We start from the raw sequence: 14,982 nt of genomic DNA, 5'->3' as shown, positions 1-14,982 counted from the left end.
AGAAAGAATAAATGATTTCTCTCTAAAGAGAGAAATTCTGATATACAGTTATTCATTGGCAGGGCTAATTTCCTGCTCTCCTGTGCAGCTGCTGCTGCTGTTGTGCAGTGCTGAAAGCAGTGACCATGCTCCCAGAGATGTGCTCACTTAAGTCATTACTGCCTGCTCCCTACCGCCTCCACAGGCTACAAATGCTCTTGGCTATTTGACAGCAGAGTCATTAAAGCAAAAGAATTAGCAGAGCAGAACTTGGCCAGGGAAAAGAGACAAGCAGGCATGCACCAACTTATACATCAGTTCAATTCAATTACGCCATTACTTGTTGATGCAGTGCTTTAGGACAGAGCGGCTTTGAATTTCAGTTTGTTTTCTGAGCAGAGGGCATAACCTCAACTGCACAACATGCAGATACTGTAATTACAGAATGAAAAGTTAAGTTTAAGATGAGAAACCACACTGAAGGGACACAGGATATTACTGTGCTGGATTTAACTTGTAGTACAACTTTCAAATAAACCGATCTCTAAAAAAAGTTATCAGAAGAGATAAAAACTCTATATAACAATATTAAAATGGCTTCTAATTCTTCTCCAACTGCTCTTTAAGGGCCCCAAGATGATCCAAATCCAACACTACATCTACAGTAAAAAGGGGTAGTTTGAGGGTTCTTTAGTAAGTAAGTAAGAATTAGCTAGTAAGGCCCAAACCAATTTTACCCCTTGGCTCTACCCTGATTCTTGTTAGGCTGAAGGGGTAAGTTAGGGGAAGGGACAGGACTTGTTAGCCCTTCATACAAAGATTTTTCAGAGGCACACTTCAAACCAAGGGAAATGAAAATCACTGGTAAGATGGCGGAACAAGCGATCGAACAAACCAACAAACGTATAAAAGTATTTTCCTTGTTAAAAGTGGTAACTAGCACTATATTACCATAGTGTAATGTGTAGTTTCAATGATTTATGGTGAATTCTTCATAACAAGCATAAAAAAAAGATCGCTAGTGGTTTGTCTCAGTAACTAGCTAGCTAGCTAATGTTCCCGTTCCACCTTAAATGGTGCAACAGACAGCAGGAGCTGGAGCATTTAAGGCGGAATGGAAAAATAAAATAAAATAAAAGCTAACTACACTTGAAAAGAAGGGCTAGGAGTTAGTGGTAGGGCCAAGGGGTGAAATGGGATTGGGCCTTAGTACTAGCTCTACATACAATAGTCTTAACTCGCATATTTACAGTATCTGAAGGCCTTTAAGGATCTGTAAGGACCTCTTAAAATGGTTCTTCACATACAAAGATCATGCACAGTAAGATATACTAGATATAAAATATAAGGATGTTTCTTTACAGTTTTTGCTTAGTTAACTCTACATGATTTAAGCCTGGATTGCTAATTGTTGCAGACTGTTTCTTTTTTTTTATTGTTGGCGTTCACTCTGCGCTTACTCAGACGTGTATTGTGAATTCCTGAAAGACAACCGTCTGGGAGGTTTGATATCTGGACCACTCTGCAACTGTTAGTCAAGAGCATTGACTACCTACAGGCAATGGGATTTGCACAGAGAGAGAATCTTCTGCATGGCACTGCTAATTCTTGCAAGACTTTAGTTATTGTGTGTTCTTGTAATAAAGAGCAGCCAGATGAATCTGCAATTTCCCTAGATGCAAAATAATGTGACTCTTTGACCCTGATCGGTCACATAGTGTAAAAGCCAAACCAATTACAGCAAAACTAGTCGTGTGGTGTGACATACAGCATAACAACTTGATGACTCAAAAAGTCATGCAGTGTGAACCAGGCAGTAGAAATGTGTAGACTGTTTGGGACCAGGCTGAATACCAAGGCACAAAAGAAAAAAGATAAAAAAAGTTTTTTTTTAGCATAATGGGTCTTAAACCAGTCCTCAGCAACCCCTAGATTGTACAGATCTTTGGTTTCTGCTAGGGCTGTGTATCAACAAAAAAGCTGAATAAATGAATAGTGCTTTTAATCCAATCAGAGCAGTGGGATCTGAAGACAGCGTACAACACCGCTATCTAGTGGGAGGGGTTTAAACACAACACAAAATGAACCACTGTCTGACACCAACCTTTACATCTAAATATTCAATTATTTAAAACTGATAGTGTGTATTTGAGAATCAATACAGTATTGCAAAACATAATATTGTAATACTTCAATTTTTATATTTATATATTTAATATTTTCTTATACCTCTAGTTTCTACTCAGCTCACAAGACAAAGATCTGGAAAATCAGAGGGTCACTAAAGACTGGATGAAGGAAACAAATTCACTAAAGAACACACTTTTAAAGGACTTTTAAATACTTTTTCGGCTTTTTCATAGGGTCATCCATGGTACCTTTTTATTTTATGTGATGTTGTATGTTGTAAATTTAAAGAAGGGTTCCAAAACCTTATCAATGTCATACAGTGCATACCCAACCTTAGTGATGGTGTTACTCATTTTAACGTTAGTGTTCTAGGGTTGAAGTGTTTAGAATTGTTTTTTTGGTGAACCTTCACCTTAATGTCTTCAATTTAACCAATTAACCGCAATATCTATATAATATTTTTCCAAACAAGAATCCTCTAGTGACTATACTTTCCAAGCAACAGTTTGGATAGTCAATTTAAGCTTGGACAGAGCAGACCATCAACCTCTTTTAGCTTCATTTCATTCCATTTCTTCCTTATAAATGACCGCTTTGCTGAAAGGGAGATAAAATCTTTTCAGCAGAGGCAGTGCTCTTCTGGCAAGTGTCCAGCTCGCTTATGCCCGGGTCTCTGACGGAAGGCTTTAGCAAGATGTGGGAATCTGAAAAAGCCTTCTTTGTAAATAGCAGCCGGTGCCAGTGTGAGGAACTTACGCTATGCTATGTATGGGATCGGTTGCTCTTTACGACCTTAGAAATGACAAGAGGCCTTTGACACATGAGCGTTTAGTGGGAGGAGATGTGGAGTGTCGTTTAGCGCTGGGCGTGTGGAGGAGGTTAGCGGCAAGCCCACACACGGCTCTAATGTTTATTTATACACTCTCCATAGATACTGCAACCCTCAACAACAAGCCCCACAGCCAATGCTACTACTGTACTGCGGAGAGAACTGCACTGCACTGTTTTAATGCGTCTCCTGCAGAGAGAACTTTAAATCTGTATCATATCTGCTGTATTATCACTGATAGAAATGCTTTCCTGGGAGTTTCTTCTCTCTCCCACTACAGCTAGAGGCTGGCACGCTCTTTCACTACAACAAACACAGATCACTCCTATCAATTTCCATTCCTGTCTCGATGCAGCAATCACATTAGCATTCATCTCCACTCGCTTACACAATCACGGACAACTCCCAGAGCATCAAGCCACAGACATCCACTTACTCTAAAAGCTTCTTCAGACACTCTACTCAAAGACACGGGAGTGATTTCTCTTGTTCTTCACCGCTGCAGCTTCTGATTACATTAAAATGGGGTTCAGAGGAGCAGGCAGGCAGGCAGGCGGGCGGGCTGGAGGTTGGAACAGGACGAGGGGACAAGTCGTTTTTTTTTATTTTATTTTTACAGACACTGAGAAAGCAGCAGTGGGCAGCGTGTTTGGGACAAAGAGGAAACCGTTCAAATCCCACAGCTCTAAATCAGCATCAGTGGGAGAGACGCATGGGAAGGTAGTGAGAGCAGAGCTCAGAGTCAGAGAGGGGGTCTGACGACTGGTGTCAGGGGAAAGACCAGCACTTCCTTCAGTAAACAGTAAAGAGTCACTGTCACAGCAGAGAGGCCCTGTGCAACTAATGGTACGATAGTTAAAACTGCACAAGTTCTGCAGAATTCTGATCTCTGCTGGTATGAACACTTGCAGATTTATTCAGTATTCTCTGTGGAATGCATGTTAAAAATGTTACATATTGTGTTAAAATATGTAGAAATATTCAGCACCAGCACATTATTACAGTTATATCAATGAAAAACCATGAAACAATTACTATAATATATTTTTAGAACTATATTTTAGGGATGTGTGATGACATCTGAATTATATCAGTTTTTTTTATCATCAGCATTGACCAATATGGCCAGTATTTTAAACCAATATTTGCTGACATTTTTACTGTATGCCAGAAAAGGACCAAATGACACTGCCCGCACTACTTTTTAATTCATTGATTTAAGTTTATTTAAATGTACTTTTACTACTTTTTATTTTATTTAAATAATTTTAGTGCTTGCCTTAATTAAGTTAAACAATAATTTATACAAAACTATTTTTTTTTTTTGTGATTTGTTGGTATGTCTACAGGAATATTGGTCAATTATCAAAACTGTAGGTTTATACTGAATTGCTATTTCTTAAAAAAGTAAAACAAAAGGTCATAAGCTATTTAATTTATGCAATAGCAGAAATAGTAGTAAAATGTATAAATACCAGCTAAACCTTTTTCCTTTTTCTGTGTTTGGTATTTAACCTTGAGTCGAATATTTAAATAGTTTCGGTTGGGACAAAAATATTCATTTCGGAGCATCCCTATTTTTACAACAATTGAATAAACTGTTATTTCGATTTGCATTTTTCATTATAAAAGGATCCAATACAACTGGCTTAAAACCTTGTTTTATTGACTTACATGAAGAATTAAGTTCTAAAGCCATATTCTTGGTTCTGTTATGTTCTTGCATAATATAGTTATTATATAGTCATAGTCATAGTAATTAAAAGTGTAAAAAGATAAGTGATCATATGTAAACATTCTGACAAAACATGTAATTATTGTTTATTTGGCTAATTTAAAATTTTGGAAGAAAATGTGACATATGAATAATATTTCTAATATGTTTAAATAGGTTTTGTATCATCCTGTGTAATGTGCAAAAAAAATATTAAGTTTGTTTCATTTATGTCACATGAATGTATGTCTTCATCTACATAAAAACAAATGATGAAAAGCTTATTGTAATATACTTATGTGTTTTGAAACTTCCTCTTTATTCATTCACTGTGATGCATTCGTCTGCAAAAGCTTGTAAATGAAAATTCACAGTAATAATAAAAAATACATCAAACATTAAAACTCATGTGCTCTGTAATGGCAATATCAAGTGTGTAATAACTAATTCCCTGTATGTGACACAGTCAAATGTAATAAGTCAGATATCAATAAAGATCTGTGGTAAGCCACACTTCAGAATGTGAATCAGAACTGCACTCTGTGAACTTTCTATCCAATTCAATTTTAAATGTAGTTCTCTCAGGCAGAATTTAATTTAATTGCTTAACCACACAGGAATGTTATTACAGTCAAATGTCATTTGATTTAATTAGCATAAACTAAAACAACAAAAGCTTTATTTTTATCATAAACATTTTCGATATGAACTGTTAATCTCTGCTCCAATATCCATGACTATCACATTAAATGACAAATAAAAACTGTGTAATAAAATGATTACCAAAGAATTACAAACAACATTGCGGCAACAGTGGAAGAAAATGAGATAATGTACTTACTACAAAAAAAAAACAGTCAGGGATATAAACAGTAGTAGTGTGTAACGCCAATTATTTAAAAATGTTCTTGAGAATGAGTTCTTAAAAATGAGTCTTTTCTGAAGTTTCATCTTCATTGTGTCATCATGTACAAAATGGCCGTAGTTCTAATTTCAATTAATTATTATCTACACTGCTCCAGCATTTCCTGTGGTACTGGTGTTGCTCCATTACAACCTTATCCAGAAGCTTTTAAAAATACACACAAAATACTAAATTAACACAGACTACAGACAGAAGACTCTGGAAGTCCAAAATCTGAAAATTATTCAGAATAAGGCTGAGCGATACAGAAAAAATATTGTTTCACAATATCTAAAGACATTTTCACAATATTTATCATCATATTGCAATTTAAAGAAAAAAATATTTACTATACTAGGGCTGCAACTAATTTGTTTTGATTATTAATTATTTAATCATTGATATTCACTTATTTATAAGTTTTTTTCTGCTATGCTTTCCAACTCTGCTTGCTGTGAGCAAGATTCTAGTTCCAATTCAACTTTTTACCTTACCTGCTCAAGTATGCATGCTTGTTTTGTTTCTCTGATTTTGCTATATATAGGTATATGTTTGAGTAAAATGAACATTGTTGTTTTATTCTATAAACTACAGACAACATTTCTCTCAAATTCAAAATAAAAAAACTGTCATCAAATAATGCAAAGAAAACAAGTTCATATTCATAAAGTTTTAAGAGTTCAGAAGTCAATATTTGGTGGAATAACCCTGGTTTTCTATTACAGTTCTCATGCATCTTGGCATGTTCTCCTCCACCAGTCTTACACACTGCTTTTGGATGAACTTTATGCCACTTCTGTTGCAAAAAATCAAGCAGTTCAGCTTATGATAAATCCATCTTCCTCTTGGTTATATTCCAGAGGTTTTCAATTTGGTAAAATCAAAGAAAATTATCATTTTTAAGTGGTCTCTTTTTTTCCAGAGCTGTAAAAGTGTAAATAGTCTTTCAAAGGAAGATAGTGAATAGTTCACTATGAAATTTGGAGTTGATACATTTTTATAATCACACATTGTTGATCATAATAACTAATAATTGAAGCCATGTATTACAGCTATGTAAACACAGTGATTTTTATTATAATAATGTACTAAAATGTGCTGTATGTCATCCAGTTAAACAGTTTAAACAGCTCTTTAAACACCAGTTACATCCATGGATCTTATCATGATATGCTAAAATATTGGAATAGCAGCCGTTCTTCAGATGGTCAGAAAGAATTCGACAACCAAGGAGGCTGTTCTGGAGTAGATAAAGCAGACTAACAAAAAAAAAAAAAAAACCATAATGCCCTATCCAAGGTACTGACCTGAGACTAATCTTAACTGTGCTATATGTATATTTTTGACCATATGATCGTAGTATGTTGATTTCACCTTATTAAAGATGCATTTTGCAATAAAAGTTGAAACAAACCACTACAGTTAGTGTAAACATATTAAAATATTTGTTTTATATTTTTCATTCTGCTTGAACTAATCAAAAAAGAAAAGAAAAGAAAAGAAAAACAATATGAAGTAAAGCATCTCTACTGTCTTGCGTAACATGTACTGAATGTAGTGTTGTACTGCATATAATTAGAACAGCCTCGCTGCACCTCTCTCTCTCTCTTCGTGCCTGCATTATTTCATATGAGCGATGCTGCAGTATTTCCTCTGGGCAAAAGTGATTATTATTTCATTAGATGTGGCCATGTCTATTTATGGATCTGAGTCTATTAACAAAGCCTCACCTTGCTTAACCCAGTGTTGATGATGAATTAGTAAAAGTATGTTGGGAATTATTTTTTATTATTTTATATATATATATATATTTTTTTTTTTCTGTCACGTTGCTGTATTTTACAGCTAAGAGCTGATGTACCACCTGTGTTAATCACACCAGGATAAGCATTAATGTTCATTTCTAAGCCGACGTGACTGGGACCAACTTAACCTTGTAGCTCGCTCTCATATCTAATTTGCTCATATTCATGCTTTTGTACTGGTGCTCTTACTGTACAATGCATAACACTTATTATTAGATAATGATGTATTGTTTGCGCTGTGTAAATGTAAAAACAAAAACAAAAGCAGACCCATTTTCCTAAATTGAGCTAAAAGCTTTGTCTGAGAGTGAATAATGGAGTGTGTCACGTGTCGTCAGAGTGGGAGCTAAAATGCACTTGCTGGAATTCACGGCTTGCCTTCCTCACGTGTACCTCAAGGTGCTCGGCTCGGCTCGGCTCTTCGTCTTCAAATCAGAACAGCCCTCCTCCCAAACATGCACACACACACACACACACACACACACACACACACATATATATATATATATATATCTGCACACAATACAGCACATGCTAACACTGCTAATGAAACAACAGAGATCATCTATTTGTAAGCTAAAACTGGGCAAGATTCCATTCATTCCACCCAGCCAGCAGCTGCAGAGACACCCGTCTGCAGGGAACGGGACACAGCGTTCACACTGTCGTTTCCCCCCAGCATTCTGATGTGTGTGTGTGTGCATGCACGTGCATGTGCATGTAAATCTGCAAACAATGCACTCACCAGCAGCCTGTTCTTCTTAAAAACAGCATTGTCTCATCTACAAATAAGATGCGAGCGTTGCATCCCCTGCACCTATTTACTGTATCTCTCTAAGCATATGTGCATGTGTGTGTGTGTGTGTGTGGAAGTCGCAGCTCTGTCTGTGTCTTACTCTGTCCTTGCATCCCTGCCTGACTGTTCCAGCACCCTCTACCGCATGATGAACTACTGGTAATACAAATACATGCACATACATACTGTATACATCCATGTGCACACACACAAACACGCTAATATAACAGAAACCTTCAGAAATGAAAGGGATTTAGCATTTAAAACATCATTTAAAACACCAGTCTCACTAGCGAATACACATACATACACACACTCTCATACACACACACACACATGTCCCTTTACCGCATGCTTCACTGAGCTTCGTGCTTCCTCTCTATGCCCGGAGCTGAGCGCTCTGCTCTGTCACCACTCTGGACCAGCGGCCAAGTGAAGCGTCATTAAACCGAGTCATTAAAACCAGAGGAAAGCATGGACTCACTCACCTATTGCCCTTCAGTCACTCCATCCCTCTCTCCCTCTCTCCCTCTCTCCTGCTCTCTCCCTCCTCCTACTCCGTCTCCTCTTGTATCCATCGCTCTCTCTCCTGCCTCAGCCCTCCACTCACAGTGCCGCTCCCACCCACCGCGGAGGCGTTCCCTCACTGACGTCACACCGAGGATTTCCTTTTGTTCCTGGAGCAGACCTCAGACTTCTCCCAGCAAGCCCCCTCTCTCTCTCTCTCTCTCTTTCTCTCCCTCTCTCTCTTTCTCTCCCTCTCTCTCTTTCTCTCTCTCTCTCTGCGCCGTGCTATTTTTAGCCACGGAAAACTGCCTGCCCGACTACAAAGAAGCAGATAACCACCCCAAAGGAACTACAGTAAAATGTTTCTCAAAAAGTAGATCATCGCTGCTGTAAACTCAAACGCAGGACTCGTTTACAGGAAAAGAAATAAAACATTGTTAACTTTTTATATAAAACAGTTTAACGAGATTACACTAAAGCTTATTTGCAGCCATTTCTACTGTTTTATTAGACAACTAAACCATTTCTATTGGTTTCATTCATGAACTAAACCATTTAAACTGATTTATTCACTAATCACCAATTATATTGGTAAATTAACACACCATATAATAGGGGTGGGCGATATGGCCCTAAAATAATATCACAATATTTAATCATATTTTCGCGATAACAATACTCTGTGTGATATGACAAAACACTGAATTAAAAAAAAAAAAGATTTCAAAAATACACTACTGAAAAAAAAAATAAATTTAATTTTATTATTGCATATGATATGATATAGCACACCTCTTACTAAGATATTAAAAATATATATATATTAAGAATTTTATCAGATTTGTAACAGTAGTCAGTGATCCAGAATGTCATGATACTAATAATAATGCACTCCAAATATCTCCATATATCCAGGATTAAACCTATATAAATGATACTGTACAGATATAAGACTCTTATATCTAATCATATATAATGAGAAATGAGAGCAGTGTAATTTTTTCTTTTGCCTAAAACAGCAAAAAGGTAGTACCCTGATGTGATATTCAGGGTGGCACAATATTTCAGAGTATAATATCGTTCACGATATTCAAAAATGTTGACAATATTATTGCGTATGATACCATATAGTAAATCCCTACTATACAATTTCTATTGCTTTATTCTTCAACCGAAATTTTTCTATCGCTCATCTGATCTACTGCACAGTTCCCGTCAGTCCATTCATCCACTGAATCATCATTATCAGTCAGTTCATTCACTATACAACCTTTCAAAGGCTTCATTCATTCAGAAAACAATTTCTATTGGTTCATTCTTCCATTGTACAGTTGTATTGCTTCATTTATTCGCTTTACTGTTTCTATAGGTTTATTCATCCACTGTACATTTTTAATTGCTTCATTCATTCGATGAACCATTTCTATTGGTCCATTTATCCATTAAACCATTTCTATTGCTTCGCTCAACCACTGAACCATTTCTATTGGTCCATTTATCCATTAAACCATTTCTATTGCTTCACTCACCCACTGAACCAATTGTTATTGGTCCATATATTCTTTAAACCATTTGCATTGGTCCCTTCATCCACTGAATCATTTATTTTGGTAAATTAATCCACTGACCCTTCAGGCATGTGAAACAAGCTCTTCCTAAATGTTTCCTTAATTTATAGCTATGCAGCAACACAGAGCAGAAATACACAAATACCCCTGAATAGGAAGAATCTTATTCTTAGTCTTTTAGTTGATTCCAATCATCCAACAGCATGTTAACAGCAACTTGCCTATGAATAAAATACGAGCTGTCTGAGTGTTGGATTTGTGTGTCTGTCATCATCATCTAAACTGTAGTTGGTGGATGTAGTTCTATGTTTTGTGTGAAATTTAAAAGTGGGAATGCAGGAAATTACTAGAGACATGTCCACCCTGCCAGACAGCTGTCAATCTTCATTAGAGGGAGATGATGTGTAAACAGTTTGTGCAGCATGTCTGAAAACAGCAGCAAAAAAACAGTATCAAGTACCAGACTAGGGGATTTAAATATAGGCAAGTTTATTTACTAAAACTCTAGGTTTTTTTAAGGCAGTATCACAGTAACGGTGGACTGGACTGACATTTGGTGTGACACACATCATCTCATGTCATATAGAGTACATTTCTACTCAATAAATGATTTTATATAAATGACTTTATATATATAAGCAAAGATGGTTCAGAGTGGTCCATTTATCCACTGGACCATTTTCTTTGGTACATACACTGAACCATTACGTCATTAGATTATATATGGTAGTTGGGATTTTGGGGGGGAGACACAAACAAATGAAAAAAGGTATAAAAAGGTATATATCAAAGAGGAAGCTCTTTAATCAGAAGAGCACTAAAAGCTGCAAACAGCAACTACAGTAAGAGCCACTTTGAATCAATCCCACCATAGCAAAACTGCTCTTTACGCTGAGAGAGAATAAAAGACTTATACTAAAAACCTACTTAATAGCTTGATTTAGTCTGAATTATTGCTTTCGTCACCTGTTATATAACACAGGAAATCACGAAAGAGATTTCTTCTAGGGAGGAAAAGGCAAAGCAGCCCGGAGCACGTGCTAAACACACACGTCCACGCGAGTACGAACTCACATCATCATTAAACAATACGCCTGCAGTCAAGTCATCTGAAACATGCTCAGTGGAGCACTAACAGCACTGCTGCTATGAATAACTCCTCGTCCTCCTTGGAGCTTTCTTAGTCCTCCTCCATGTCTTTTTATAGCCATGCCTGGGGAGAGGAGCAATTTTTAGAAGGACACGGCCACCCTCGCCGCTCCTCGGGAGATTTGTTGTTCGCTGACAGCCGCCACTTGTTTGTGATCCTACACCCTGACGCCCACTGGTGCATATTCATACACCGGAGAACACACTATAAGGTTTTTCACCACTTGGCTTGGCTGGATTTTTTCCATCCCAAGAAATAGTTTGGTTTGTGTGTGTTCACTCTGGACCTCTACCTCACTCTGCCTCCAGCCTTGTTATGTCAGTCTGCAGCGTGAAAAGTAGGGCTGGGTATTGAAATTTAATACCAAAAAGGCAATGATCGATTTGTCATGGTAATACCAAGTACCAAAAGGTCTAAAAAATAACTATCGACAGTTTTCGATAGTTTGCATTAAAACGCACATAAACGCGCCAAACGAGGAGAGCGCACATAGTGAGGTAAAAACAACCACCAAATCTCTCAGGCGCTCATGCTGTCTCTTTCTCTCTCTCTCTCTCTCTCTTGCTCACTCTCATTTGTGTTGTCTCTCCTTTTCTCTCGCTCAATTTGTCTCTCAATCACTCGCTCTCTCCATCTCCCCCCTTTCTCTCACCTGTGCTGTCCTGCTCTTTCTCTCTCTCTCTCTCTACTATAGATATTAAGATATAAGATATTATAATACAGCACAAAATGATCTAGTCTTCTAGACCTAAACCACACCATACTTTTCTATTACAGTCCCCTTAAAATAATACTGGGAAATTCCGGCATAAAAAATTAATCATGATTTAATTCATTTTTAAGTCACTGACACCACTAATATAATTTAATTTTGCCAATCTAATGCTGATATTCCTTAAAAAGAACTCTTAAAAACTGAAAAGCCTCCAGTAATATGCTTCGGAAATAAATGTTAATGAAATAAAAGTTAATGCTTAAAAGTAATGTTATTGTTTTTGTTCTTGATAAAGTGCCACAATCATTGTTTGTTACAACAAACAGCTTCTCATGATGACAGTATGAGAATAAGATTACTCATGTTGGCTGTTAAATAGAATAATTAACGCTTTTTGTATTTTTTGTTTGCAATTTTCAAAAAGGTATAAAAAAGTACCATTTGGATATCAAATGCGGTACCAAATGCAAGGTACTCTAGCGGTATCAAAAATGTTAAACAGATACCCAGCCCTAGTGAAGAGTGACCTCTGTTAAAGCACTTGAGCAATAAAATTGGAGTTTTCTGTTATTCCCAATGTTATAACAGCTTTTTAGATGTGTTTATAGTAAAAACTCATATGGCAATGACAATAAAAAAAAGGTTCACCATATAACCCTACATAAATAATTATACCTGAAGGCACTGTCCCACCATTATTTCACAAACTGACAGATGTTTATTTACAAAGATCTATTTTAGATAAAACAACTCTCAACCCTACTCTCAATATCATATTAAAAGACCCCATAAACAGATTTATATCTGGATTTTATCTGAAATACACACATACAAAATCATCAGTGTGCACTTACACGTGCACAAAATCATGAAAGTGCACCTAAATGCACATGTCATTAGTGCTTTTTACGTTCAAAGAAGAGCTAAAAAAAAGTATTGATCAACAAATGCAATAACCTTAAATAAATCAATAAATATCATATAAATACACAATAAATGATATATTATATTTAAGAAGTTATTCTCATAATTTTATTAATTATCTTCCCAGTTAGCTTTTAATCTTGTTATGATATCACATTTTCCCAACATTATTTTACGAACACAAAAGTCCCCACCAAAAAGTTCTCAGACTAAGCTATACGACATGCGGTAAAGAGAGCAGATAGTTTGGTATCAGCAGCAGAGTGGTGTGTGAACTGTGTACAGAAAAGTACTGAGTGACTATCAGCCTCAGTTTACTCGTCCCCACTGTGTTGATGTAATGCACCAAAATGGCCGCCTACCGTGAAACTGTTGTTGACATTCTTTGTGCTTGATTCGGCAACACTGGCATCTGAGAGGTCCACCTCGTCGAAGATGAGGGACTGTGGACAGCAGAACAGAGGAATGGTAAACACAGATGATTACAGCAGATGATTACAGCAGACAGCTTGACCTCTAACCTTTCAATTTAGAAAGAGAAAAAAAGAGCCCGTGAGGAATTTCAGCTGTTAGATCACACTAACAAGAGACATGTGCTCCTCTCAGAGCCGTAGCGTTACCGCAAATAGGAAACACGCTAGACTGAAACAAAAACTTTACTCAAGCATGTACATTATTTCCATATGAATGTAACATGTTACATTAACACAGGTTTATCCCCCAGTTTACTTATTTCTGGCCATATCTGTGTTAATGTAATGTACAGTACTGTGTACGTAAGTCTTAGACGTGAGAAGTTTGGGGAGGAGAAAAAAACACACTAATAATTAAATAAAGTAAAATACTGAAAATTTACAGTACGCAACTGCATAGTTAATTCTCATTATAACTGAAACAAACAAAAGTGTGTGATCCAGTATATCAATAAACCATGTAAACAATGTGTTTATAGCTAAAGAGGACAGTAAATATTTAATTACAGTACCGGTAATATACTTCACAAATGCATTTTACAAAAAAGTAAAAGAAAAAAGCCTATTTTCAGTATACTACATGCACAATTTACAGTAACTGTAAACAAATAAAATATACAGCTCTGGACAAAAATAAAAGACCAAAAAAAAAAGATAAAAATTATGAGTTTCCATTATTTTAGCAAATTGAAAACCTCTGGAATATAACCAAGAGGAAGATGGATGATCACAAGTTGAACAGCTTGAAATTTTGCACCAGGAGTGGCATAAAGATATTCAAAAGCAGTGTGCAAGACTGGTGGAGGAGAACATGCCAAGATGCATAAAAACTGTGATTTAAATACAGGGTTAAACTTTACGAATATAAACTAGTTTTCTTTGCATTATTTGAGGTCTTTTATTTTCTGCAAATAAATGCTCTAAAGGACAATATTTTACTTGGAATTTGGGAGAAATATTGTCTGTAGTTTACAGAATAAAACAACAATGTTCATTTTACTCAAACATATACCAAAAAATAGCAAAATCAGGGAAACTGTTTCAGAAACTGGAGTGGTCTCTTAATTTCTTCCACAGCTGTACGCAACTACATTATTTTTCACATGCTAAATGGTTAATAGAGGATGTGCAGAGGGTGTGAAACTTCTAAATACAGTCATTTTTGAATAAAGGACATTATTGTACTGTAACATGTACTGTTGAATTACATAAAAATGTTTTTTAAAATTGTTCATGCCTCTGCACAGTACTGTATTTTAAACGTGCAAACCAACCTGCTATACACACATTGTACACACAATTCTTTTGAATCCTCTATATGGGCATGCATGTATATTTGTATTCACCAGGTATATCCTCTTTTTCTAATAGCAGTGGATGACTGAAGCATTAGCGGGGAGGCATGAGACACGTGGACATTCACACAACCTTCACAGCCTCTCTAACAGTTCTCCTTCAGAGTGGTAAAGCTGTGTTGCAAAAAGCTCA

At 36.4% G+C, this 14,982-nt stretch overlaps 1 protein-coding gene across 6 annotated transcripts in view; it reads right to left on the bottom strand.

Annotated features, from left to right (window-relative positions):
- The window catches only part of dgkh (diacylglycerol kinase, eta), a 106,541-nt gene that overhangs the window by 54,160 nt on the left and 37,399 nt on the right, over positions 1-14,982 (bottom strand). For 5 of the 6 annotated variants that reach the window (XM_007251703.4, XM_007251705.4, XM_007251702.4 and 2 more), the window contains one exon: positions 13,384-13,464. In XM_007251703.4, the coding sequence (XP_007251765.1) occupies positions 13,384-13,464 (81 nt within the window). Of the gene's footprint in view, positions 1-8,645; positions 8,744-13,383; positions 13,465-14,982 lie in introns of those variants that run through there. The other variant, XM_007251706.3, reaches the window with a different exon arrangement.

The sequence above is a fragment of the Astyanax mexicanus genome, chromosome 11 (genome assembly GCF_023375975.1).
Source record: "Astyanax mexicanus isolate ESR-SI-001 chromosome 11, AstMex3_surface, whole genome shotgun sequence".
Lineage (NCBI taxonomy): Eukaryota > Metazoa > Chordata > Actinopteri > Characiformes > Acestrorhamphidae > Astyanax > Astyanax mexicanus.
The sequence above is the reverse complement of the archived record's forward strand: the minus strand, read 5'-3'. Positions and strand labels throughout refer to the sequence as shown.